The sequence below is a fragment of the Phascolarctos cinereus genome, unplaced genomic scaffold (genome assembly GCF_003287225.1).
Source record: "Phascolarctos cinereus isolate Bilbo 61053 unplaced genomic scaffold, phaCin_HiC Scaffold_4;HRSCAF=312, whole genome shotgun sequence".
In the NCBI taxonomy this organism is placed as follows: domain Eukaryota; kingdom Metazoa; phylum Chordata; class Mammalia; order Diprotodontia; family Phascolarctidae; genus Phascolarctos; species Phascolarctos cinereus.
The window spans coordinates 248719815-248746402 of NW_027555847.1; the positions used below are offsets into that span (position 1 = coordinate 248719815).

The 26588-nt window shown below is 50.7% G+C and overlaps 2 protein-coding genes across 10 annotated transcripts in view; one reads left to right on the top strand and one right to left on the bottom strand.

The window, feature by feature from the left end:
* The window catches only part of SREBF1 (sterol regulatory element binding transcription factor 1), a 57121-nt gene extending 53558 nt beyond the window's left edge, over positions 1–3563 (top strand). The window contains 1 exon segment of the mRNA XM_078152977.1: positions 103–3563. Coding sequence (XP_078009103.1) covers positions 103–326 — 224 coding nt within the window. The 3' untranslated portion in view covers positions 327–3563.
* The window catches only part of RAI1 (retinoic acid induced 1), a 313777-nt gene continuing 290647 nt past the window's right edge, over positions 3459–26588 (bottom strand). For all 9 annotated transcript variants that reach the window (XM_020967339.2, XM_020967328.2, XM_020967329.2 and 6 more), the window contains 4 exons: positions 20208–26079; positions 14745–14838; positions 7602–7651; positions 3459–6417 (listed from right to left, as the gene is read on the bottom strand). In XM_020967339.2, the coding sequence (XP_020822998.1) occupies positions 6403–6417; positions 7602–7651; positions 14745–14838; positions 20208–26063 (6015 nt within the window). In that variant the 5' untranslated portion in view covers positions 26064–26079 and the 3' untranslated portion in view covers positions 3459–6402. The remainder of the gene's footprint in view (positions 6418–7601; positions 7652–14744; positions 14839–20207; positions 26080–26588) is intronic.

Below are 26588 nucleotides of genomic sequence, written 5' to 3' on the forward strand. Positions count from 1 at the left end.
GGGTAGGATGTTGCATCCTGTGTGCATGTCTGCTGTCTGCCTATCCCTGATCCCCATTCCCAAGCCCTGGCGTCACTGTGGTCCCTCCTCCTTTCACTGCAGCAGGTGAGCTGGAGACGCGGCCCACTCAGAGGGAACATGCAGAGGCCCTGCTGCTTGCCTGCTGCTATCTGCCCCCGACCTTCCTGTCAGCGCCGGGCCAACGAGTGGGAATGCTGGCCGAGGCTGCCCGAACCCTGGAGAAGCTGGGAGACAAGAGGATGCTGCATGACTGCCAGCAGATGATCATCAGGCTGGGCAGCGGGACCACCGTTACCTCCGGGTAGCCTCTCCAGAACCCCAGCCAGATGACTGTCCCAGACCACCCAGTCTCCCTGAAGCTTTCAGCCATCTAGGACCACCCTGGGATCTCTCTGCTTGCTTGGGTCCTAGTCAGGGACTAGGGCTTAGAACCTTGTCATCATGGCAACGTCACCAAGGCCTCCTGGTAACTAGGGTTCCAGAGATACAGCAGGACATGGATGGAGGTGGACAAGGTGACCTCTTTCCCTTCTCTTCCTCAGTCACAGACCTGGAAGCCTCCCCCCCCCCATCCACCAGCCTGATACCAATAGGAGCCAGCATGACACTAGACCCTTTTTCATTCAAAACCGCCTTTCCCCACCCCTGACCTTGAGAAGCCATGGAGTATAATGGGGGAAAAAACCGGATTTAGAGTCAGGATCAAGGTTCAAATCCCAACTCTGACCCTCTGAGCCCCAGTTTTCTTATCTGTAAAATGAAGGGGTTGAACTAGATATAGATAACCTTTCCAATTCTATGCTCCTATCAAAGAAAACAGGTCCTGCACACTTCCCAATGGGGCTTCTTGAGGGGGGCATAGTGTGTGAATTCTGTTCGGGTGATTTACTCCCCCCTCGATGGAAGAGGCTGTAAGCAATATCCTCCCCCCCCCCCATCCAATCACTGGGTAATTTGATGCCTGTGATTTATTGTGTTTAATGGGCCAAGGTTAATGAGAACTTTGCCTTTTCCTTGGTAATCAACCCTCAGATAGGGAGTAAGGACGGGGTGCAGGTGAAAGGCTGGGGAAAGAGAGGAGGTGGTGGTGGTGGTGGTGGTGGTTTTCCCAAAGGACTTACCGGCCTGCCCTCCATCCTATCATGGTAGTCGGCAAGATTGCTGGATGAGATGCTACTGACCTCTGGTGGTCCCTTGGGAGATTGCAAGGGCTATGTAGCTACCCTCTCAGGCAAGGCCCATATTCAGCCCCCCCATTCAAAGTGGAGACAGCACTGGTCTCAAAGCCAGGAAGATTTAGGTTCAAGTCCCACCTTTGATAGATACTGGCTCATTGCTCTAGGCAGTTCTCCACAGCCTCTGGAAGTTTCCTATATCGATGAAATCACAGGTGCCACTCCAAATGGCTGCTTAATCTCCATGGAACCAAATACTGTATTCTTTCCCACACCTTTCCCTTTCTGAATTGACCTTTTAGGGGAGGGGAAATCAGTCGTCCTGGGGCAGATGACCTTGACTCTCAAGAGCAGAGGGATGCTTGAAGAAAAGGCCCTTCATATAGAAGAGCTCCTACTGTCCATAGGTCTATTTGCCCTCTCCAGTGTTCTCTGGGTGTCCTCTCACATGCCAAAATAATGATAGGGCTGGTGGCCCTCTCAGACTCTGACTCTTTCTTCCCACTCCATTCTCTCCATCCCAGGAGCTTACCCCTGTACCCCCTTACAACCAGGGGTTGGGGTTGCCCCATGGGCCACAGGGGGCCTTTACTTCCAGATTTCTCTGGCCTTCTGAGGAGGGCAGGTGGGTCCCTGCTCTCAGGCCACTGTGGGCTCTAGTCAGTGGCCCCCTGAGGGTCACACTACTGGAAGAAGAAGAGGGAGCAGGTCGGAGGCTGTGTGGCTGACCCTGTAGATATGTATATATTGTCACTACATCTCCTTGCCACTGCACTAGCCTCCCTAAAGTCTTGGGAGACACCCGTACTACTTTTTTCCTTCGCAAACTTTTATTTTCATAGTGTGAGAAGAGTTTTGTACAGAAAATTAAAAGGAGAAATTATTTATAATTTGGGTTCAATTTTTGAATAAGACTGTGCCCTGTAGTGGAAAGGGCCCTAGGATGGCAGTCATTAGACCTAACGGGTTCCGTCACTCACTGGCTACACCAGTCTTGGACGTATCACCGTGGGCCTCTGCTTCCTCCTTTGTAACGTGAAGGGGCTGGACTAGGTCATCTCAGTGATCCCTTCTGGTCCTATCATTTTTGGACTCATCTTGACTCCTGTAAGTGGATTAATGTGAGTCAGAGAAGACTCCTGCATCTATTCAACCTTCCCCAGTACTTCAAAGAAACATCCAGACCCCAAGGAAGAGGGATGCATCCCAGGGGACTGCTGAACTTAAGCGTCCTCGGGGTATCTTTATAGGGCAGCCAGGAATCCAACAGCACGGTGCAGAACAGAGGAAGGGAGGGAATAAGCCCGAGGCCTGGGTGAGTGGGAAACTGGGGAATCAGCAGCTTGGTGTCCCCTTCCCTGAGACCCCTACCCCAGCAGTGTGGACTACAGATCCCCTCCTCTACAAAAGGCTAAACCGGCATGGACCTGGAAAGCTAGACTTTTGCCCCTAAACCCTCCCAGTTTCTTCTCTGGTCAGGCAGCAAGAGAACTTCACTGTGTGAGGGAAACTAAGAAAACCTTGGTGGTGGGCTGGGTCTTATCAGAAGCGCTTCCTGTGGTCCATCAATACTGGATGGTAGGAATGGTTCTGGCCTTGAGTGACCAAAGGTTGCTGGGGCTGTGGAGGAAACCCAGGGCAGGGTTGGGGTGGGAGATCACTCTCCTGTCTTAGCACTGGACCCCACACCAGGATGCCAGAAATCTTCCTTGTGCCTGGATGGGTAGGTTTTAGGGGGTAGGGCCTCCAAACCCTGCCAGCTACGCAGGACTTCTTGGGGGGGGGAAGGGTGTCTCTCCATTTCCAAGTACTAGATCTTGATCAACTTCTACCCTCTTCTGGTTCTTTGGGTGAGGGTGAGGCTAGACTTTGTGAACTCTGACTCCATGCCTCCCATGATGGGTACCACATGTTCAGTGGCTACAGAAGCCAGAAGGGACTTGGGATCACAGTGCGACAATATCACACTGGGACAATGGGCCCCCATTAGCTCTACCATGGATACCTTCTAGAAATGGGGAAGAAGAGGCAATGTGGGAGAAGAGCCAGCTCCCACTGCCTTTCTCCCCTACTGCCTGCCAATTGCTTGACATGTAATATCCTTGGTTCTCAACATGCCAGTACTCCTGGTCTCGGCCTTATCAACTGGAAATAACTTTAACCTCCGTTGCCCCTCCCACCCTTCCCCCAACCCTTCCACCATCTTTCTATCAGGAAGAAGGGAGGAGAGAGGTTAGAGGCCACAACTCCATGCCCGAAGACTTCCAAAACAATTGTTGTATCTTTATTGACGGTTTTTTTTAATGCAATGACCTGTTTTTTTTCTTTTTTTTAACTCTTAAGGAAAATAAACATCTTTTAGAAACAGCTCGTTAACACACAATCTTCAGTGTGAAGCAATATACTAATAAGAACACTAGTCTTAACATTTACAGTCTTCATATATATTATATATATATGTATATGTATACATATATATACACTATATAATGAGGCAATATATAATACACACGGTTTACCATTTTACAGTCATATGTACATGATGCCACTAAGACAGTTGGGAGCTAAGTGAGGCGCCCCCCAGTGGCCCTGGAAGGCCATCTCCAGAGTCCAAAGTGAGCTTGTCAGCCAGGTTACCTGGGCAGGCAGGGACCTGACCTAGCTAAGCGGAGGTGATAAACGGAGCAGAGGACCACAGACAGACAGACAGACAGATGCAATAGGCAGGGACTTGCTTGTCTGGGCTTCCTGACTGGGCTATTTTTTTTGGGGGGGTCTCCATTACACTATGCCAGCTTCCCCTTTAAAGGCCCAGCTCCTGTTCGGGGGAGGGCATCCTAGGGAGAGGATTTGGGGGGTGGGGGGTGTTGGACAGGAGACCTAAGGACTGAGGTTGCTGCTTGCAGTGGAACCAATGTGGTGAAACAAAAGCGAGCACGTTTCAAACATATATACATTATATATAACATATATATATAGAACAGTACATATATATTTTATACACATGATATATCTGTTTTTCGGCTGCGTGGTTCGTAGCTGTCTGCCGTCCCACTGGCTCTCCTGAGAATGAGTCCCCATCACACACAGACTCCAGATATACGTTGTCTAGCCAAACACACACACATGCGTATATAGCACTATGAAGGTGAACAGCTATATATAAATGTGTGTTGCATTATCACTAGTGTGTGTGTACATATATATATATACATGTGTATATATATACACAGAAACCCCACCCCACCCCCAGCCTTATTCTGATCAAGCTATTCCAAATAGACCAGCTTCTCTTTGCAGATTCTGCCCACCATCCTTTGGGGGTCTGGGGTGGGGCTGGACCCGGGGTTGATTCTGCCAGCGGAAAGGGTACAACACACAGGAGCAAGGCGGAGAGCTGAGTCAAATAAGCAGAAGACGGGGGATCCATGAAAACCAGATAGCTCAGCATCAAGGGAGCTAAAACGGGGAACAGGCACCTTGGGGAGGGGTCACTAGGACAGCCAACATAGGATAAGCAGCTACACAGGCTCTGCCTGGGCCCGGCCATGTCTCCTGACCCTGGAGTCACTGACTGATGCCATCAGAAGGAGGCAGATGAGTGACAGATTCCGTGGGGAGGGTGGAGGGCCAAAGAATCACAGGGGACTGAGCTGGGAGGGACCTTAGAAAAATCACTTAGCCCAACCCCATCATTTTATAGATGAGGAAACTGAGTCAAAGAGAGGGACTTGCTCAGAGTCACACAGTCAGGGAGCGAGAAGGGTCTCTGATCCAGCCTCACTAGGGAAGACTGACTTAAAAACAGATTCTCTTCCCTAGCTGAAGACCTGGGGATGCTGGGATCCTCCTTCATCAAGCCAGGCTCTGTAGAGACCTGGAAACCAGCCTGCTAGAAACAAGCTGTTCCAGAGGCTTCAATTCATTAATGTCAAAGCTTCAGGCTGCATCTCCAGCTAAAGGTCACCCACCCCTCCAAGCTGAAGGCTAGAGGATTCTCCTCTGCAACAGGTCCTTCCAGTGGCTCCTCACTCCACCTGCTGCCAGGCACGTGTCCCTAGCTAGGGCTCTGCCCCTGGGTTATATTTGGGAGCCCAGGGATTTCCAATGACTTTACATTTCTTCAACTAAACTAACATAACCAGGGTTTGCACTGGGCATGCAAAAAGTTGCCTTCTTCCAACCCTGCTTACACTAAAACACCTTCCTCCAAATAGGAGCAGGCACCTGGGTGGACCAGATCCATTCTACTGTTACCCAAAAAGAATATACTGGGCAGGAAAGGGGAAGTACCATGTGGACAGAATTGATGGGGGACCCCCCCCACCCCTCTGGGATTTAGAAATTACATGTGTCCTAGTCCAACTCACATCAGCCTTGTTTTACTTCCCCTCCTCTTCATCTGCCAGTTGGATGAGGTGACCGAGGGAAAAGCGGACAGTCCCTTTAGGCCACTAGCTCCAAATTCTGCACTGTCCCTCTGGTCACCCCCTCGGCTGGCAATGGTCTTTACTTCTCTAGGACTGAACGTGGATGCAGCTTACCAGGAAAGAAGTGTCCAGGGCTATTTCTCCATCGAGGGCCTGTGGGACCCATACTCAGCAGGGGCTGCAGAGCAGTTGGGCAGAGAGCATGGGCAAAGTCAGACCTGGCCTCTTAGGTATCCAAGTATCAGGCCATACCCATTAGATGCTGGGAGGGTCAGGAGCAGGCAAGAGAGAGTTGGGAAAAGAATCTAAGTTTGACACAAAGTATCCTCACTGCTTCATTCCTAGGCCCTGTCCCCACCTCCCCGTTCCATCACCTGTCCCTGTGCAACCTACACTGTTAACCTGGTAAGAGAGGTCTAAGAATGCTTCCCTACCAAGGTAGGGATAAGGTATAGGGACTGTCTTGTCTGATGGATCCCAAATCCACAAATCCAGGGCCTGGATCCTACTGGTCAGCAAACCTGGGTCAGCTCTGAGGAGCGGTTCTTTGCAGGGAGAAGACCCAAGAGTTGGACGGGACGCTAGCCATAAGCAGATGAGAACATTCAGAAGGAAAGGACCTCTGGTTAGGTCAGCAGATCAAGGGGGAGGAAGGGTCCTGTTCCTCTTTTCCTTGCCGATCTGGGTGTCCTGGTCACAGCTCCAGGTGAGAATTGGGCCCAAGGCTTGGCAGCATCTCCTGTCCAGATGGAGGAGGTAAGACCCAGGAGGGTGGATTACAACAGCTGCCTCTGGAAGAAAAGCCCCACACAGGGTCACAACCAACATCAGCAAGAGCACCAGAGGGGGCTTCCAAAGGGGAATCCCTTCCCCCCTCACTACCACCCTGGACCCAACAATTTGCCTGGCTTGAGAGCTACCTCCCTGAGGGGCTGCCAGCCCCTCCCCAATCCAAGAGCCCCCTTGAATTCTCATATCCTGCTGGGGTCTCCCTCCCTCCCAATCCTATTTCTTGATGAAGTACTCCCTATATTCCATCCTGTCTGACCTTCCACTGGGTTCTTGCAGACAGTTACACATAGCAATCACCCTGTCTTCCTCCCCAGTGCCTGGCGTCCTCCCACTAAGAAGGCCCAGCCCCCCTCCTGCTCTCCAGCCCTTTCTCTTCTGACTCCTTCCCCTTCGATTCGCCTGATTTACAAGGAAATACTCATGATCATCATATGTCAGCCTGCCCTGATCTCTCTGATTAATTGCAAATAATAAGATGTGCACACTGTTGGTGGCTGCAGCAGGGAGATGAGACAGGCAGAGACATCTTTGAGCAATGGTTAAATTAACAGGTCCCCAGGATGAGGTCCTGGACAGGCCTGAGCTGGGAGACAAAGCTGACTTGTGATGGGCTGGGACTCCTTGGGAGGTAGGAACAGGCTCCCCCCAGACAAGGGACACCCCCCTCCCCGACTGCACAAGCGTTGTTGGAGGATTCGAGGACCTGGGAGTGAACAGGAAATTCAAGCAGGATTTTTTCTTTTCTTTCCTTTTTCTAAAGGGTAATAAGCATACGGGATAAGTCGCCAGGGGTGAAGGCCCCTGAGGAAGAGTACAAATAGGGAGGTCAGGATGTATTTCTGAAGCAGGAAGATAAATCTGAGGTCATTTGGGACCAGCTAGCTGGGCTTCCTGGGAACCAGCTCTGGTCCCAGCCAGTGAAACCCTAAGGAGGTCCCCCTGATCTCTAGCCCGGGGGAGCAGTATACCCTCGTCCTCACCCACCCACTTGACAGGGTTCTGGCTGGGAAGGGGCTCGCCAAATGAGGCCCATCTGTCATCGGCAGGAGAGCCCCAGGGAGGGGGAAATAATTTAGAGTGTGTATGAGAGGCAGGAGGGCATGTCCACTGATAAAACTGGGGGTGCTGTGTTCCCTCATCTCCAAGGGGGTGAGAATCAAAAGGAGGAAGCCATTTCACATACCTTATGTTTAGGACATTTCAAAGAAAAGTTCTCTTCAACTAGAATGCAACCTAAGAGCAAAGAGAAGTGTCTATTGTAAGAACAGGGATAGAGAGGGGGGTGGGGTGGAGGGAGAGGGAGAGGGGAGAGGACGGGGCGTCTCTCAGAGCCTTCCAAGTCCATTTGCCATGAACATACTAGCTGGGGGAGCCGGGGCAGAAGGGAAGCTTCAAAACACTGTCAGGAGTCCTCGAGGTTCCTCTAACGCTCGCCAAAAGGAGACCTCCCTAGTGGTGGAAATGGAAGGGGAGCTCAGCAGCTAGGGAACCTCCTCACCCCATCAGAGAGCTAATTGTTAAACCAGGACTGCAAATGACTTCACCATGGGGAGGAAGTCAGGGTTTCCCAGATATAATATTTCCAGTTTCTACCCCTGGATTTTCTCCTATTTCCTATTCATTTAATGTATGGTGTGTGTGTGTGTGTGTGTGTGTGTGTAAATCATCAGAGTGTTTCAGTCTTGTGGTCCAGCTGGATGAGAAGGCACTCATATCTCTCCTCTCCACCCCTACATCCCATCCTCCACTGCCGGCAGATCCTGGGAGAGGAAGTTATGGCTGCTTTCCTTCTTTTTTCTTTCCCCACCAGACAACAGAAGTGGGATCTGGAGACTGGAAACATTAAGTCTCTCTTGCATCAGTGAAGAGCACTAACCACTGGGAAGCCCAGTGGGCCATCTGTTTACAGTCTGTACATGAATTCCAAGCTCACAAAAGACACCCAGCACTTACAGTCAGCCGAGCATGAATCGGGCAAGAATCTAGCTGTACGGCAGGTCCTGCCGTGGGGCCCGACCACTCACAGCTTAACCTCCCCTGGGCCAGGCCTGCCCAGCATGATTCAGGCCAGATGGGGCCTTTTGACTTGTGTGTAGATCAGGATCCAGGAAAGGACCACGCTGAGACTGACTCACTGTCTGGGGGAGGAAGGGACCCCCGGTGGGAAATGGATTTTGGAAAAACCCAGTGGCTTATACCGGCCCCCGCCCACCCTCTGCCTCTTCCAGATTCATACCTGCCTCAACCGACTTTTCCCCTGACTTGAACCAGGGGAGGTCTGCCTGCTGCAGGCTCTCTGCTGCTTGGATAAGAGCTCTGCAGCTATTCCAGGCCTCTCCCGCTCAGAGGGGAGGTTACAAATAGCATTCGCTCTGGAGGTTCACTGGATGGGAACACAGGCTAGAGGGGAGGGGAGGAGGAGGTTACTGGGGTTGCCAGCTCCCTCTGGGATGAGACAAGGAGAAACACCAAAGAGAACGGAAGGTGGAGGAGAATGGAGCACTGGACAATCCTCCTTTCTTCTCTTCCCTGCACCACTGACACACTCTGTGCACGCACCAGTCCCCTGATAAAGTGGCATTAGCATAAGGTTCTTAACCAGTTGTGTGTCATGGACCCCTTTGGCCGTCTGGGGAAGCATCTGGACCCCTTCTCAGAAGAATGTTTTTAAATGGAAAAAAAATACATGAAATCATAGGGGAAAGCAATCATATTGAAAGAGCTATAAATTATTTTTAAAAGCAATTTTATAGACCATCTGAAATCTAAATTCAGGTTCAGAACCTCGGCACTAGAGGTTTTTTCTTTCTTTCTTTTTTTTTTTAGAGGTTTTTTCTTATTTCTCTAAGGGAAGGGTTGTTCTTTTGTACCTTTTACTATGAAGTAGACTGAGGCAGGGCCCAACAAGGAAGGTGCTACCCTTTTCTCTATAAGAAGCCTTCATCCTTGTTGAAGGCACCATACGAACCCTACTTACTCCTTTCCCATCACTAGTTTCTACTCCCCTCTTCCAAGCTTAGCTGGAAGTCCTCCTCTGCCCTGACCATATGTACTCCGGCGTGAAGGCTGGCTGAGTATAAAGGACAGAAAAGCCAAACACACACACACACACACACACACACACACACACACACACACACACACACACACACACACATACACACATTCTCTCTCTCACTCTCTCTCATGAATACACCAGGGCAAGGAGAAACACTGAGGCTGAACTTCTCCCCACACTAGCTCCACCACATTAAGCATTCTTCAAGTCTCCTATTTCACTGCTCAGCTAGTACCACAGTGAGCCACTTTCAGTAGAGAGGAAATGTTTACCAGGATAAATCTGCCACTTGACTATGCTGTCCCCCCAAAGAACCTGCCTTTAATTTCCTGGCTTTTTTTAAAAAGGAAGGAAAAATCCCATTACCCCACTTCTGACACCAACCATTCCACAGAACTGTTTATGATGTTCTTGAGTCCCACAGTGTCAAAGGCAGGGCAGCAAATCAAAAACTGGCTTGCAACTGGCAGTAAGAATGTGCTAAGAGATGATGCAGAAGTCACTTGTGGTCTTATTATTATAATTATTTTTATTTTTACTTCTTTCCCTGCAGCTTTTAGCAGGGTACTATTTGTATTGGATTGTGGTTGGCTCTGAGTTCTGCAAAAACCCAAAAATCTCTCCTCCACCATGATGGAAAGCAAGAAACAGCATTAGGATGGACTTCAAAAGTTTATAGGCCCAATTCTCTGTGTCTCTCCATCTCTCTCTCTCTCTCTCTTTAGTACACATGTACACACACTTATATATACACACATGCTCACAAACACAAGTGCTCCCACTTACACAAATATAGAGAGTATGATATGGTCAGATATAGAAGACTTTGGCTGGCCTTCAGTGATACTCAACCAAAGGGGTTTGATTGACCCGTATCACTTTAGTACTCTAAAACAGGGGGTTCTTAACCTTCAGCCATGTAAACTTACTTTTAAAAATATTTTAATTAACTGTATTTCAATATTATTCAATTTATTTTATGCATTTCACAACAGTCTTCCGAGAAGGGGTCCAAAGCATCATTAGACAGCCAGAGTCCATGACACAGCCAAGGCTAAGAAACCTCATTCAGATGACAAGCCCGAGAGCCAACAGGAAACAGGACAGAGAGAGCAAGTGTGGTAGAATGGAATCCTAAGCCCTAGCTACAGGTACATAACCAGAGCCATAACTAAAGAAAGGGGACTAGGAGTTGGCCTCAAGGCAGGAACGTTTTAGGGTGCCCAAAGTATTATTCTGGGGGCATTACCTCTTCTGCTCCCTCTGGTCTGAGTTACTGTCTCAGGACCCATCACCTCTTGCACCTACTTCCTCACCCCTCCCCCATCCCGGTCCCCCCAGGTGTGAACTCAGGCATGTCACTGGGCTTCTCAGACTCCCAGGTCTTCATCTGTAAAATATCTTGCACTACCTCCTTCACACAGGAATATTGTGAGGAAATATGCTGGGAGCTATAAAACATCATATAAATAGACTATCTCCTCCCAATGAACCAGGGCTAGGCCAGACTGTTTTCTAGATTTGTGATGGTGAAATCTTTGTGGGTCAGGTCCTTTTTGCTCTTCTCAATTTTTTTTCTGTTTCATGAATCTCTGGTTAATTTTATTCATTCAAGGCAAGGTGGGGGTGGGGGTGGCATGTTTTGTCAGAGAAAAAGGTATTTTGCAGGCTCAAGATCATAAAGGTAATCAGTTAGTCCCCTGGTTCACTTATCATCAGGATACCAGAATCCTGCTAACACCTTTGGAATTCCCTCATTGAAACCTTTCCGAAACCCTCCATCAAAGACTTGGCTGGGAAGGCACACACAGGTACAAAGCACTTCCCACAGGAGTTGGGCATATACATACAACAACTGAAAAAAAATCTTCGTTTCAGAGAAACCTGGGAAGACTTGGATGAACTGATGGAGAACAAAATGAGCACAGCCGGGAGAACAACTTATACAAGGCCATCAATAGTGTAAAGACAAACAATTCTGAAAGACTTAGGAACCTTGTACGATCCCATGACCAGCTATAATTCCAGAGGACTCATGATCAAACATGCTACTGACTTCCAGAGAGGAAAGGAAAGAGCTTGGAGTACGGACTGAGTTTTTTTTTTGGGGGGGGTTTGGACACAGACAATGCAGGAATTTGTTTTGCTTGACTGTACATGTATGTAACAAGTGTTTTGTTTTTCTTTCTTACTCAAGAGCAGCTGGGAGGGGCAAAGGGAAGGGGTGTTGATTGGGAGGGAGATAAGGTGGGGTTTTTAATTAAAATTTTTAATTTGAAAAAAGAAAGAGGAAAAAACAAGACACCTTCCTTTTATGTTTGTTTTGTTTTTGTTTTTTTTTTGGCTAGGCAATGGGGTTAAGTGACTTGTCCAGGGTCACACAGCTAGCAAATGTTATGTGTCTGAGGTCAAATTTGAACTCAGGTCCTTCTGAATCCAGGGCCAGTGATCTATCCACTGCGCCATCTAGCTGCCCCAACAAGACACTTTCAACTCCACTGGGTCAATGATTATTTCACCTTTTTAGAATCTGTTTTCTAGATGATGGCTGGCCAATGTTGCTCTGGGGGAAAGAGGGAGTAAGTTCTTTAGGCTGTGGTTCCTAGAAGCTTTCCAAGGAAAGTGTTCTACCCTTTGGAGTCTGGAGGGGGGCACTATGGTATGTGGGTACAACTGTTTCTTTGAATGAATCAAATTAAAATTAACTAGGGACTGATGTAAGTAACCCTGCTTTTGGAGCATCAGTCATGAAGTCAGTTTCAGCAGTTTTCTCTCCTGTCACCTAGACTTCATCCTTAGGGTGAAACAGGGTGATAATGATGCTGGGGAGACCTGAGCCTCTGGGCAGTGATTTAGGGAAGCAGCTGGTAGAGGAAGGAGAGGGAAGAGTCTCCCATTTGTTACTAAAGTGCACCCTGAGGTTTATATAGACGTTCAATTCACACCTCCCACTACCAAGGCAATGCTTAGGGATTGCCCCATACCCTCTTCTATATACACCCATTTCAGGATTCACTTTTGTGACCTCTTTCAAGCCTATCCCTGATGATCAGTGGAAACTCACTTTACTTTGTTTGTATTTTAAAAGTTTGCATGGTGGGGTACAGTGTGCATGTGATGATTTTCTAGCTCATACCCCTCAATCTCCAAAGGATATCCCCTTGCACACACCCTGAAAGACAACCCCATGCTCAGGAACCTAATTCACTCAGTAAGCACTAACATCCAGGGAATGTGCCAGCAAAATGTCAACACTCAAAGCCAGGATCACCAAGGGGAGCTTGTGGGCTGGAAGCCAGTCCAGGACAAAGTAGGAAGAAAGAGAAGAGGCTCTTTCCTGAAGACGGCCAAAACATCCCCAATTGAGCGTACTGCTGACAGTACCCAGAGGCGAATGCCAGATAGAAGAGCCACCCATGAGCTGCCATCAGGGGCTCTCTAGAAGAAGGCCATCTGCGGTTGCCTTGACAGGCCATCAATGGGAAGGTTTCCTCACAGCCAGTGACCACACTGGAACAATGCATATCCATCCAGACAGGCATACTAGATACTTAATAAATGTTGAATTGAATTAACCTTCCTTGTTAATTCACATAGCCCCAAACCAACAGTGCCCTTCCAGAAGGGTGTATGTGTAAGACAGAAACCTAAGTAAGCCACCGGCTGGCTTTACTTGTTACATGGACATTTGGGGGTACTGGACCTTCTACTCTGTGGCCACATCTGGAGCCACTCGCATCAAATCCCTCCCATAATCCCTTAGTAAGAACCTGAAGGTGAGAAGTCTCTGCTGACTTGAGGCCCCAACATTCTATAATAGGAAAGCAATTTCTTGCTACTCTCTGAAGATCCCGCACCTGAGAAGGAATGGAGTTGGAAGTGTGTCAACCTATTTCCTTGTCGACAGATGAATTCCTCATCTGGCAGACTCCAGCAGCGAGGGAGGGGAGAGCCCTGAGGATGGGGGCTGCATACTGACCACTGTGTAAGGATTCCTAGGCTACCGACTGCCAAGATTCAGTAGCTTATGACTCAGGTAATCCCAGACAGGATGTTGTCCAGGATGTAGCAGTCATTGACCCTCTGACATAGTCATAACTCTCTGGTTCTTTGGTGTGTTCTCAGTCTAAGACCTCGAGCAGCTCACAGCCACAGAATAAGGCTTTTCTCAGAGACACAAAACACAAGGGAACACATCACAACAAAGCTGCCCATGTAACTAGGCTATCCAGAGCTGCACTCCTCTGTTACAAAGAGGTTTAACCTGCTTCTCTCTTGGCTCTCCCTTCTTGACTGGTGACCAACTGCTCTGCTTTTTTATTTTATGAGGTAATAAAGAAGACAGGTGCCCCATTGCTGCTGGACTATGGCAGCCTGGAATTGGAATTCTGCTTTTGATTTCTGGTGGCTTTTACTGAGGTTTATATGCTTCATATGGTAGAAAGGGGTAACCTTACATGTAGGCAGAGCAGATTAAAAACATCTATGCTGCTGATGCCTACATTCTACCATTAGCATTCCTTTGGGTAAAATTCTCTTCCCTCTTCAGTCCTAGTCCTTTTAAAATGAAAATTACTGGGGAAGGACTGATGAATTTATCAGATCTACTGTTTTTCCAGGTGACCAGAATGATTATTCAGGATATGATGGGAGCACTGATGGATGCTAAAAGGAGGGAAGATTAACTTTATCTACTCCATGATTTTGCTGAGGCACAACTCTACAGTTGAGGAGCAGCTTCTAATCCCATCAGACAATGGGAGAGGAAGTTGTGGGACTGGGCTAAAGAATGATAAGGATTAGGGTTCTGTTTGGGTTGAACTGAATGGGCTCTGAAGTCCCTTCCAGCTTAGGGGTTCTCTGATTGAAGGCAAGAGGGTCCAGGGAAAGAACAAGGACTACAAGTTGTTTGTGGCGAGGAGCAAGGTCTTGGACATTAAAACAGAAAAAGACATTAAAAAAAATAGGGAAGGAGGCAGGGAAACCAAAGAGTCAAAATAGCTTTGTTAATAGTTCTGAGGGTCTAGGATCAAAACAAGTAAATGTCTGGAAGGAGAGGAAAGCCAATGTGGTATTATAGGGTTAAAGAGGTCAGGGTGGCCCGAGAAGCCACCTGAAATGGTGCCCATTTACCCTTCTCCCTCTCCTCCCACCACACACACACACACACACACACACACACACACACACACACACACACACACTCCCATGGTTCCCAGAGTGCTATGAAGAAGGCCAACAAGAAGTCCTGGCCCCATGGTCCATTACCTGTGTCACTGGCACATGCGTAGTGGTAGGTCTGGGGGCATCCTTTGTGGCAGCAGCCAAGGGTGGCACCTACTTGCTGGCAGCTGGAACATCTCTTTACATCCAAGAAAAAGGGGAAGCAGTAGAGAGGAAAAAAGATAAGCAATTCAGTGGCACTCAGAAATCCAAATTTCCTGGTGGGTCAATCAGCTGTCTATAGTTTGAATCAACCAAACAGACTGCCCTTCTGGATAAGCCATTAGTTTTCCTGGAATATTTTCTTTCTCCAAAATAAACAGAGTGAAACCTGCATTCAAACCCTTCCTCTGACACTTACCCAGATGTATGGCCATCGACAATCTCTTAACTTCTCTGAGCCTCAGTTTCCTCATCTATAAAATGGGAATAATAATGCTTGTGGGCAGCTCCCTCACAGGGTGCTTGTGAAGTTCGAATGAGATAATGAAGGTAAAATACTTTGCAATCGTTAAAGCACCATGTAAATGCCCATTATAATTTTAATAAGCAAACGTGGATAACTCTGGGAGATAACCCTTTCCAAATTATTCAAAAGTTCAGGAGACTAGGCCTCAGGATAAGGTCTCCAAGTGGCTGAGGTCCTTGCTGCTTCCCCTCACCCCTCAGAAGTTCCACCAGTACAAGGCCCTTTGTAGTCAGCCACCAGGCAGCTGTCCTTGGGGAACGGATGGTACTCTCTATGGCCACTGCCTCAGGCCCTATATTGGGCCCAAATCATCAGAGCCTAGGTTTTTGTTTTGTTTTTTTCCCCCATGCCTCACTCCTGAATAAGAGACTTTCTTCTCTGGCCTCTATGCATTTTTCAAAATTGTCCTGGAAGATTCCTAGGAAGGAACCAATTCATCTTAAATCTAACCCATCCTCCAGGACTGTATGGAGAAGCTAGCCCTTCCTTCTCACCCTGAAAATGAACGGGGCCCAGAGCCCTCAGAACAAACCACAGCAAGTCTCAGATGTTTACTGCTGGAATAAGAATGCCTCCCTGAAGGAGCCTTTAGTTATCAAGAGACAGAGAGCTCTTGTGGGTGTCCAGAGGAAGGACAAAGGCCATTTGCCCCCACTCCCTCGTCCCATTCCCTCCCAGGAGAAAGAGCTGGCTAATTGCCAGGGAAGCATCTCCCTATCCTGGGGCTGCTTACTCATACATCTGGATGGCTGTCCACCTGACGTATGTCTCTGGGGCATTAATCTCTCTTGCTTCCCTCTGTGTGCCTTCTCCCATCTCCTGACACTGTCTGGAACACAGCCTGCGTCATTGGGAAGGCATAGGGTATCTAATTGGGAATTAGCTAGAGAGCAGCCACAATCAGTTTTGTTGCCTAGATGGAGCTCTTGTCTGGATTCTGTCTCCTCCTTTGTGATAATGGCCCCAAATCTGAGTGGGCTGATTTCCCCAAGCTGGCCAGACCCATATTCAAGAGGCCAGGCCAGAACGCATCATTCCCAAGGGTCTAAAGCCACTGTTCTTGTATCCAGTGGCAAAATGCCCCCTCTCTAAAAAATGATTTTGAATTAAGGGCTGATTGTGAAGACAAAATGTCTCTGTTAACACTGCAAATATGATGTGTGTGAGGGTTGCCCAGGGCCAACTGAAAGGTGCCTTTATGCCTTTAACATTCAAATGTATACTGGGGGGGGGAATCTCTGAATGAAGACAATGTAATGGGATAAGGTGTACTCTATCCAAGTGAGTGTGTTCGTGGGGAGGGAAAATGACATAGGAACAAGAATAGACCAGACATCCAGGATTCACTATTGCAAAGTACAGTGGACAGGGCCTTACTGTAAAGTACCAGCTGGTGAAGGCGGATGGAAAAACACATATTCATCCATGCGTATATGAGATGGGGTGGTGCCAGTGGGGTACCAACAGACCCTACTGAGGCAAGGGGGCTGACTGTTGGGGCAGCAGTTTGGACCAGAACCCAATGGGGGTAAACCCAGGGCCCAATCATGAAAGGACCTCACTCCCCTATAGACCAAAAGGGGCTGGGGGGAAGAAGGGTGAATCCACCAAGAACTGTAACCTCATTTGTCAGAGCCCAATAGCCTAAAAGATCTTAGGGCTGGATGGGGTTGTCTTTAGTGCTTTACACTTCTGCAAAGGGTAGAGTATCAACGTGAAGCTGCATTTTAGATGGAATTCAACTAGAGACAGTGAAATGTGGAATGGTGGGGAAAGTGCTTGATTGAGAAGTCAGGGATGTGGGTTCTAATCCTAGCTCAGCCACTAATTCACTCTGTGACTCTGGCCAAGTCACTTTACTTCATGTGTCCAGTGAGGGGCTGGGTGGGCCAGTGGAATGAGGGCCAGATCTGGAATGAGTTCAAATCCTGCTTTGCCACTTAGCTACCTGTGTGACCTCAGGCCACTCACTTAATGTCTCTGGGCCTGTCTCTTCATTTTTAAAATGGAAGAGAAGGGCTGGACTAGATCTCTAAGGGTCTTTCCAGCTTAAAATCTACAAACTTGAAATATTCTCCAGTTCTAATACTCTGCAATTCTATTACTACATGTAGAATGAACTTCAAGATTGCCCCCACTTGTGGTAGCAAAACTGCTGTGCACTTGAACTGCTGAGTGCTGGATTGTGGGAAGAGATGCCATCCTGGGGGCATGGGCTTTGACTGAGACCACTCTGGGTTGGTGACGGCCTGTTGTTCATCTGAACTCTACCAGTCACTGGGAAAAAGATGACAATGCCCTATTTTGTGACGTCTTCCTCCTCAGAAAAGCACATAAAAGGCAGAGCGAGCCCCAGGCTGCAAAGCAGATGCCTACCTGCTCAACAGAGTCAGCAAACTTTTCTGGGAACCAATCTTTCAGGCATTTCTAAAAGGCAGATGGTATGCTACTGTCCTTGCATATGTCCCAGGACATGAGAAAGCAAGGGCAGAATTGAGTCCTTTAGCATGGGACAGGCTTGTTCCCAGCTCCTCCTTTCCAAAGAGGAGAAGGGGGAAAGGCAGTGGGTTCAGGATAGTCACTGAAAGGAGCTCCTTGGGAAAGATAATTCATGGAATGAAAATGATGCTGAGGCAAAAACTGGAACTGGGGTATATTCTGCAAACCATTGCCTGCCCATGTTTCTGTCAGCTCTTTCCCCAGGGCATCACCCAGGGAACCCAGCTGAGACTGAACCAGGCTTTGCTGCTCGGCAGGCTCCTTAGATCCTGCCCAAGCCACCTGGAGTGATGACACTGGTTTAGTGGGGGGAGAGCTGGTTCACAGGTAAGCATCCTCTTGGCATCTTAACACAAAAAGTTCCTGCTGAGATGCTGTTCTTAACCTGCTCACTCCCTCCTCCCCGTGCCACCCCAGCTCAGAGTGGGCACCAGGTCTTTCTTTTGGGGGATGAGGGCAAGCCAGAAAATGAGAAGGAAAAGTGCTCATTTGCACCTGTTCTTGACTCCCAGCTCAGCTGGAGTGACAGAAGAGGGGGCAGCATCTGACATTGGGTAGGAAAGCAGCCCAGCTCTGGAACTATGGGGAGACGGGAAAGTCCTCTCATCTTAATTTCCACAGAGGGAAGAAACCAAAGGCAAGATCAAATATGAAAAAGATAGTGGGCAGGAGGCGTAGAAGTAGAAATGAACAGACAAATAAGAAGTGAGGAACACGAGAAGAGGATGAGTTGGGGGACTATCCCTTAAATATGCCTTTGGCTCGCCCACCACCATGCCTCTGCCCATGCCTTCTTTCCCTAATTAGACTGCAAACTCCTTGAAGAGAAAGGCTGAGCCTCATTCAATTTCATATATCTCATAGCTCCTAGAATAGAAATGCACATGGCAGGCATTTGACAAAAATTTTTTTTTCCAAACTGAATAATTGACAAGAGAAGGGAAGGACTGGGTTGGCTACATAAGAATCCAATCACCTCTTTCTTTCTCTCATCATGATTAAGGCAGGGAATGTTTCTTAACTCTATTTGGCCTGAAAACCAAGTTCCTCCCTTCTGCTAACTCGCAGACATGCCCATGCCACCTACAGACCAAAATACAATGGAGACAGTCACGTCAGCCTCTTCCACAAATACACGAGTGCCTGTCCTTCAGCTAAGCAGCTGGCCCAACATTCTCAGGGCACCTCGGGAGGATGTCGGGGTGCTGGATGCTGATCCTGAGAGGTCTCAGTTATACGGAGCAGGACATGTTGCAACAAAACCAAGGTGACTCATATTTTCCCTTTGACCTCATCTTTGGTGCCATGACAGCATTAATTTTGACTGGCCCTTTAAGGGCTATTACAATAAAAGAGTATGACCTCATTTATAAGACGTCCTGTTATATCAATATCTCCGTTGTCTGGATCACGATGGGTAAGAAGGGTTCTCAGACATCACTGTGGCCTACCTAGATTTTCTTATACTCGGTGCTTGATTCCTATCATTTCAGATATAGAAGATTTCCTCAAAGCTACTGGGATGTTGAGTAGAGGTAGGGTGGGGTGGGGGATTAGGGAGTGCAATCTGGTTGTTTTTATTTTAAAGGTGAGGGAAACCAAGGAAGGAGAAAGTATGTGATGTTGCAAGAAGAAAGAAAACTGGGAGAACATAAAGCAACGTGGATTGAACTAGCTGTGTGACGTTGGGCAAGCCATTTCCCTACTTTGAGCCTTGATTTCTTTCTTTGTAAAATGAAGAGATTGGGCTGTACGAGCTACTTCCCTCTAGTTCTAATTAGTCTTTGGTTCTAAGTGAACTGGGATAAGGAAACGCCCAACACAGGTTGAGTCAAAGGCAGAAGAAAAACCCATGGTCTGTGAATGACTCAGTCCCAGGCTCCCACAACAAGGCTGCACCCCAAGTCTGGGCAAAGGGTGTAGTGATGGGAATGGGAGCAGGCTTCCCCCAGCAAGAGAAATGCTTGGGGAATTCTCTTTCAGAGGCCAATGTCACAGTCTGGGTAGGAAATGCTAAGACTCTCTGGAGATGCTTGGAGGGATATGTCCTGAATCTGGTGGGCCTGGACCTACCCTCATACCTCCACTACTCTCAAGGTCTGGCTTCCTTCAGATGCTAACGTCAGATCCTCTTCACTTTCTTCCCTCCCCTTAACAGACATAATTCCCCTATTCCCCAACCCATGTTAAGGAACTAGTTAACCTTGGGTGTTAGGTTTGGTCAGGAGAACAAATGCCCTTTACAGTTTGCCAGGAGAATTTTCTAGTGGTATTTCAGGGCTTCCCAAGGCATCCTTCTGAGTACTAGGGAGGTATCTTCCTATCTTCAAGTGAGATAATATTTGTTCGGTGCCTAGCGGGTAGTAGGTGCTTAAGAAATGTGTATTCCTTCCATTCCCTTCATCCCCGGGCTTCCTATACGTAAGGCAGGTGAGGCACTGAACCAGGGGAAGTGTTTGCTCAGTTGGGTCAGGACCTAAGCTCCCAGCACCCAGTCCCCACAGCTCCTGTCACGATCCATCCCAGGGAGGTGGTCTTACCACATCTGCAGCCGTCTTCATCGCCTCCTGCAGACCAAACAGCTTCCCGGCCACCAGGTAAACGCCAGCAGTCCATATGGCACAACCTTCGTGCACCCAGTGCTCCTGCGTGTCTCCATTCAGCTCGGGCGGCGGCGGCGGAGGCGGCGGCGCCTCGCTCTTGCTGCATTCGTGCTTCCTTGGCTTGTCCGCCGCAGTGGTGGCCATAGAGGCGGCCTCCTCGTCTTCCGTCCTCTGCTCGTCACAGCAGTAGCAGCTCTGGAGCTTCCTGTAGAGGCCTCGGGAGCTTGACCTCAGAGTGCTCTGCTTCGTTGAGTCAGCAGCGACATCCAGCCTGGGTGGCTTCCCAGGGCCGGTGGCAGCCAAGCAGTGGCTCTCCAGGCTTCTGAGTGTTCTCTCCAGGGGGGGTGCCGCCTCCTCCCCTGGCCCCTCTGCCCTAACTTTCTCCTTGAGCCTGGACTTCTTTTTGGGCAGGCAGTCCTCAGGGTAGTAGGGCCCACAGAGGTCCCCTAGGTCTTTGTAGTTGGCAGGGTTTTGGCAGAGACAGCAGACCAGGCAGGCCGCACTCAGGGTTTTGGAAACCACGGGCCCCAGGTGCATTGTGGATGAGAGGGGCAGCACAGCCCGGGCCTGCAGGGAGGCCCCCCCTGGGAGGGTGGTTAGGGCAGAGGAGGAGGTGGTAGGAGAGGCAGCAGAGGAAGAGGAAGAGGAGGAGGAAGAAGAGGAGGAGGAAGAGGAGGAGGAGGAAGAGGAGGACGAGGAAGGCTTCTCCTTTCGGGGCTTGGGCTCTTCCCCAGGGGAGTTGACCACAGTACAGGTGGTAGTGAACTCATCCTTCTTCTCCACCCTCACATAGGGGGAGAAGGGTGGGGCTCTGCTATCAGTCCGAAGCCTTTTGCAGGAAATATACTTGAGTCGGATCTCAGGCTCAGCGGGGTCCAAGGGGGGAGCATGCTGCTGCTGTCTTCGCCTTTTGGCCCGGCTCTTGCACTGGGAAGCCACGTTCTTGGCCTTGCCTCGAGTGAGCCGCTTGCGCTGCCGCTTGGAGTAGCCGCCGTTGTAGCTGGCCTGGCCCGCGGGCTGCTTCTGGGCCCTCGTCTGGGGCTGCGAGGCCCTGCCCTCGGGGGGCTCTGAGCTCAGGCCTTTGTCCTCCAAGCTGGGCTTCTTGCCTCCTCCCCCTTCCCCGTCCTCCCCGCCCTCGGCCAGGGCACCCCCCACAGCCGCCCTCTCCCTGGAGGCCAAGAGCAGGCCTGGCGCCAGATGCGCCCGCTTCTCCAGGGGGAGCTTGGCCAGGCCCAGGGCTGCTGCCTTCCCCTTTCGGCTCCTCTTCTTGGTCACCAGGCCGAGACTTTTCGCAGCGTCCACGCCGCCGCCGCCGCCGCCGTGCTGCTGCTGCTCCTCTTGCTGCTGCGGTGTCTCTGGAGATGAACAGGCCTCACCCTTGAAACAGTCAGAGGACAGTTTCTTACTGTTCATTAGTTTTCCTTTTAAGGATCTGTTGTTGGAATTTCTGCATAATTGCTCTGCTCCGGGGGCCGCGGGAGGCTTTTGAGCCATGCCCGGGTTTAAGGGCCTTGCTTCTCCCCCGGCTGGGCTGGCACCGGCCTTCTTGAGGGCCCTCTCCTTCTCGGGGAGGGAAGGGCTCAGAGGATTACTGTGGGTTGGAGCCACCACCGCTGCGGCGGCCGCCGCTGCCGCTGCCGCTGCCGCTGCCGCCGCCGCTGCCGCCGTGGCTGTTTTGCATGCAAACTTCTTCAGGCTGGGAGAGGTGATCTTCTGCACGATGGCTTCCAACTTTAGGCCTCTGCCCTTGCGGGGAGGCAGGACCTTGGTCTTCATAGCTCCCTGGAAGGCAGCTCGAGAAGTGATTTTGATACAGACGTTGGGGGTCTCCGGAGGAGTGGCTTTCAGGGCGGACTCACAGGTACCCTTGGTGGACTTGGCTTTTTTGGGGCTGGAGATCCTCTTGAAGAGGCTGGGGGAAGTCTCGGCCTTCTCCTCCTTGATGTTCCCAGGGCTACCTCCACTTCGGAGAATCAGATTCCTCTTCTTTGCTGGAATTGGGGACATGAAGGTGGACTTCCTCTTCAGCGAGTGCAGCTGGCGCTCGGGCAGCTTACCTCCCACGGTCGATGCAGGTTTGGGGAGTTTCACCCTCCGGTTTGCTTTCCCCTCTTTCTGGGCACTGCCAGGCATCTTGAAGCTGGGTGGTAGGTGGTTATTAGACATGAGCTTCTTGGCAGTTTTGCAGTTTGGCAGCCTCCCTTCCGTAGGCCTCCTCCGCTTGGGGTGAAAGAGCTCCTGGGCTTTGGTCCGAGACCGGAGGATCATGGACCTCTGGTCCTTTGCTGGGGTATCTGGGGACTCAGTTTCCTTCATCTTGGGCCCCATGGAGCTATTCTCTTGGGCTAGGCTGGGCACTGGCAAAGCTGCAGGGTCACTGGGGCTGGAAGCCACCTTAGGGGACAGTTTTCCCGCTCTCTTCCCAGACTTGAAACTGGCTCTCTGTTTTGTCCCCAGCTTCTCAGGTTGGGAGGATGCCCCGGTTAGGCTCGGTGGGTGGGAGCCAGGGGTTCGGGGCTCATTGAGGGCGGTGAAAGAGCGGGTACACATTCTGGGCAGCCCTTCGGTCACGACCCTCCCGGCAGGACCCAGCTGGCCAGGGGCGCCGGCTCCTTCGGTGTGCCCTTGGGGCTGTCCCGTGCAGGGCTCTGGCAGTGAAAGGTCCTTGGGCAGATCTGGGGCTTTGCAGCCAGACTCCTCTCCCTCTGGTAGCCCTCTCTGCACCCGCCGGCTCCTCAGGCTCTTCCCTCGAGGCAGCGGCCCTTTCTTGGCCAAAGTGTTTTCAGGTAATGCTGGCTTGTTCAGCTTCCCAGGCAGAGGGGCACTGGGGGTTATATTCTCCGGAGGCATGGTCTCATTCTCGGTTGTCCCTTCCTCCGGCTTCATGTGAGACAGAGATGACTCAAACCAGCTCTTCACCTTGGACTCTGTACCCACAGCTGGGCCCAGCAGGATGACTGACTCCCCGGAGAGGCGGCAGGGTGAAACCCAGTTGGCCTTTGGGCTGAGAGACCCGTCGGGCTCCTCCTTGGTGCAGATCAGTGGGGTCTTTGGGGGAGATGGATCCTGCAGAACAGGTCTTTGCTCCGGGCTGGCCAGGAGCTCACAGAGGGAGGAGTACTCTTCTGCCTCCAGGTCTTTCCTCTCTGCGGAGGGCAGCAAGGAGATATCACTGAAGTCACCAGCCGGGCAGCAGTGCCTACTGTCCTCCAGCCATCGATCAGCTTTGCTGGCCTCCTGGCAGCCCAGGATATCGTCCTCCTCCTTCACTTCTCTGACCTCCTCCTGCTTGAAATCTCTTGCCTCCTCCTTCTCGCTTGCTGGCTCTCCCTCGGGGAAGCCCATACAAACTGTATCATTTGTTTTCTCTTTGCCAGTTCCCTCGGGAGGCTTCCCTCGGCCCAGTCCCTTAGGAAGTTCTGTGGGGTGTAGACCCCACCTGGGACAGGCATCCCCCAAGTTCTCCTCTGGCCAAGCAAAGGGGTTTGCGTTGTCACCAGAACCCACGGAGTCAGCGGTCGTATCAGGAAAGCAGCCAAAAGCAGCCGTCCCAGAGTTAGACGGGGCATCTGGGAGATTCGGTTTGGGACCATATGGAAGAGAACAGGGTAATTTCTTGGTTTCAGGCATGGTGAACCCCACAGGGGGATCCTCAAACAGCTCCTCGCTAAAGTCCTTGGTACTGTTGCCTTTATTGATGTGGAGGGGATCAGGTAGGGTTTCTGCCTCGTCTGGGTGGGACCAGGTGTTCTTGCCCACAGGGTCTAGGCAGGTGTTGTGGTTGTCTAAAGAGAAGGAGGACTTGCTGGGGTCCTTAGTCAGGACAGGAGACTCACTCCAGCCTTTATCAGCCTTTTCACTGATGGCCTCCTGTAACACGATGATCTCCGAAGCCAGCTCTTCCTGGGACAGGGCACTGAGCAGCAGGCGGGGACATTCCCGGTCGCTGGCCACAAACTTGGTAAAGGTGTCAAGGGGCAGACTGCTATGGAGGCTCTGGAAGGAGTCGTCAGACTTGGTGGACATATCATCGGGGGAGGTAACCGAGCAGGTGGAGACTGACTCAGGCTTGGCCTTGGAGTTGCTGTTGACCCTGGCAGGGCTATTTCGGGTCTGGTTACAATACAGGAAGGTCCTTTCCAAGTGATCTTCTGACCCGCTCAGGTAGTCTGCCTCCTGGGCTTCTGCATGAATGGACTGCGGGGTGCTGCTGAGAGGCTCCGACAGAGGGGTGCCCACAGGTTCCGCAGAGTAGCTGCCACTCTCTGGACTGCAATGCTGACCTTTGAGCTGCTCCGGGGTCCTGGGAACCAGGTTCTTAATGCCTTTCTTCTGGGGAACAGTAGATTTGGACATCAGAAGTTGCTGCACAGTATTGGAAATATTCTCCACTTGCGAGGTGAGAGCAGTCAGGCTCTGCAAGCTGAGGTCTGAGAGCAGGTTCTCGGGGATTTTCTCCTTCTGTAAATTCTTGCAATTCACCGCCTGGGCGTCCACTGAGCTTGTCCCGTCTGTTGGGGAAGGGTTCAGGAGGGGCATGAAGTGGCTGTGATCTGTGATGCTGGCAGGGAAGGCTCCCGTGCTGAGTGTCTGCTGGCTGTATTGGAAGTTCTCCAGGTTGGGCATCAGTGGGGACGGAGTCGAGCTGTAAGAGGGAGACCGGCCCATGGACCGTGCCGGGGAATGACTGGAGCTAGGACTGAAGGTCTGGTAGTACTGCTCAGGGGTCCTCACTGGGGTATCTGGCTGGCAGTAGCTCTGCCCTTGCTGATTGTAATGTTGGTATTTGGCTATGTTCTGATAATGCAGCGTTTCTTGGGCATGGTGTCTGCCCTGGAGAGCCTGCTGCTGCTGCTGCTGCTGCTGCTGCTGCTGCTGTTGCTGCTGCTGCTGGTCGTAGCTGATCCTGCCTGACTGGTAGCTGTGCAGGCTTTGTACCCTCTGCCCTGGAGTCAGGTTGGCATTGCTAGCCAGGGACCTCTCGTGGGGCTGGCTGGATGGGGCAGTGCAACTCTTAAAGGAGTGAGCTCCTTGATTTCCCCCCTGGACGGCCGAAGAATAGGTGGAGGAGGTAGGGAAGGACTGGGAATGCTGGGGGAAGTGAGAGCCCTGGGGAAAGGACATAGGGGCGATGTCATTTTGGATCTTCTGCCTTTGGAGCTTGGGGTATGTCAGGGGGTTCTGCTGCTGCTGCAGCTGCTGCAGCTGCTGTTGCTGCTGCTGCTGCTGCTGCAGCTGCTGCTGCTGCTGCTGTTGCTGCTGCTGCTGCTGCTGTTGCTGCTGTTGCTGCTGCTGCTGCTGCTGCTGCTGCTGGAGGTGCAGAGAGTGAGTCCGGAAGGGCAGCTGAGTACTCTGCTCCTGGTACTGGCGGCTACCAGAGGGCACGGCTGTCTTTTTCATCAAGTTCTCTTCATACTTGGCTACCCCTCCTGCGAGGGCCTGCTGCTGGGCTCCCCATGTCTGCAGGCTCTCCTCTCCCGAGTACCGAGCTGGGTAGGGACTGTTCTCCTGGACGTTGTAACTGGAAAAGGTCGGTCTCCCCTGGAGTGGCTGCTGGACAGGAATGGGCTTATTCCCTCGGTGGTATTTATCGGCGGCCGCGGAGGCGGTGCTGTCATAAGCCGGGTAAGGCTGCTGACTGTAGTACTCTTTGGCCAGCAGCCTCTGCCTCTCGCAGCTCAGCCCTGCCTGGCTCTGATGCCTGTAATTCTCCAGGCGTGATGAATCTTGTGAAGTCTGCTGGTAGTTCTGCTGCTTGCCATGGAAACCACACCTTTCTCGAAAAGACTGCATGGCTCAGACTGGTTATCTGTGAAAAGAAAAAGAGAGAGAAAGATGGTGGGGGGGGAGGGGGGAAGAGAGAGAGGGAGAGACAAGAAACAGAGAGGATTCAAATGGACCGTGTTCTTTTCCCTCTGAAAGCCGTGCCAGTGTTTGGCGTGTTTAGCTGCTGCTGTTCTCGTGATAAAAGCCCTTTGCTCGCAGAGCAGAAGCGGCAAGCACCCTGGGTCCCCACCTATTTCCCATCCTTTCTATCCCCCTCCTCCACCTTCTAAAATATTCTTTCCCCTTTGCCTTTGATTCCTCACCAGTTGTGCACATATTGGCATTTTCTGTGTCAGTAATGTTGAGCTTGTAACTCCAGCCGGATCATCCCTTCCAGCTCAGCTTTGCCAAGGACCAGGCAACCAATGCAGGTGTCTGAACTGGCTGACTTGTATTATTAGGTCTCTCAATAGCTCACTCTCCTGCTTTTTCCCTTCCTCCCTGCCCTTTTGCCATCTGCCCTCCCTCCTCACTTGTCCCCCAACACTCCCC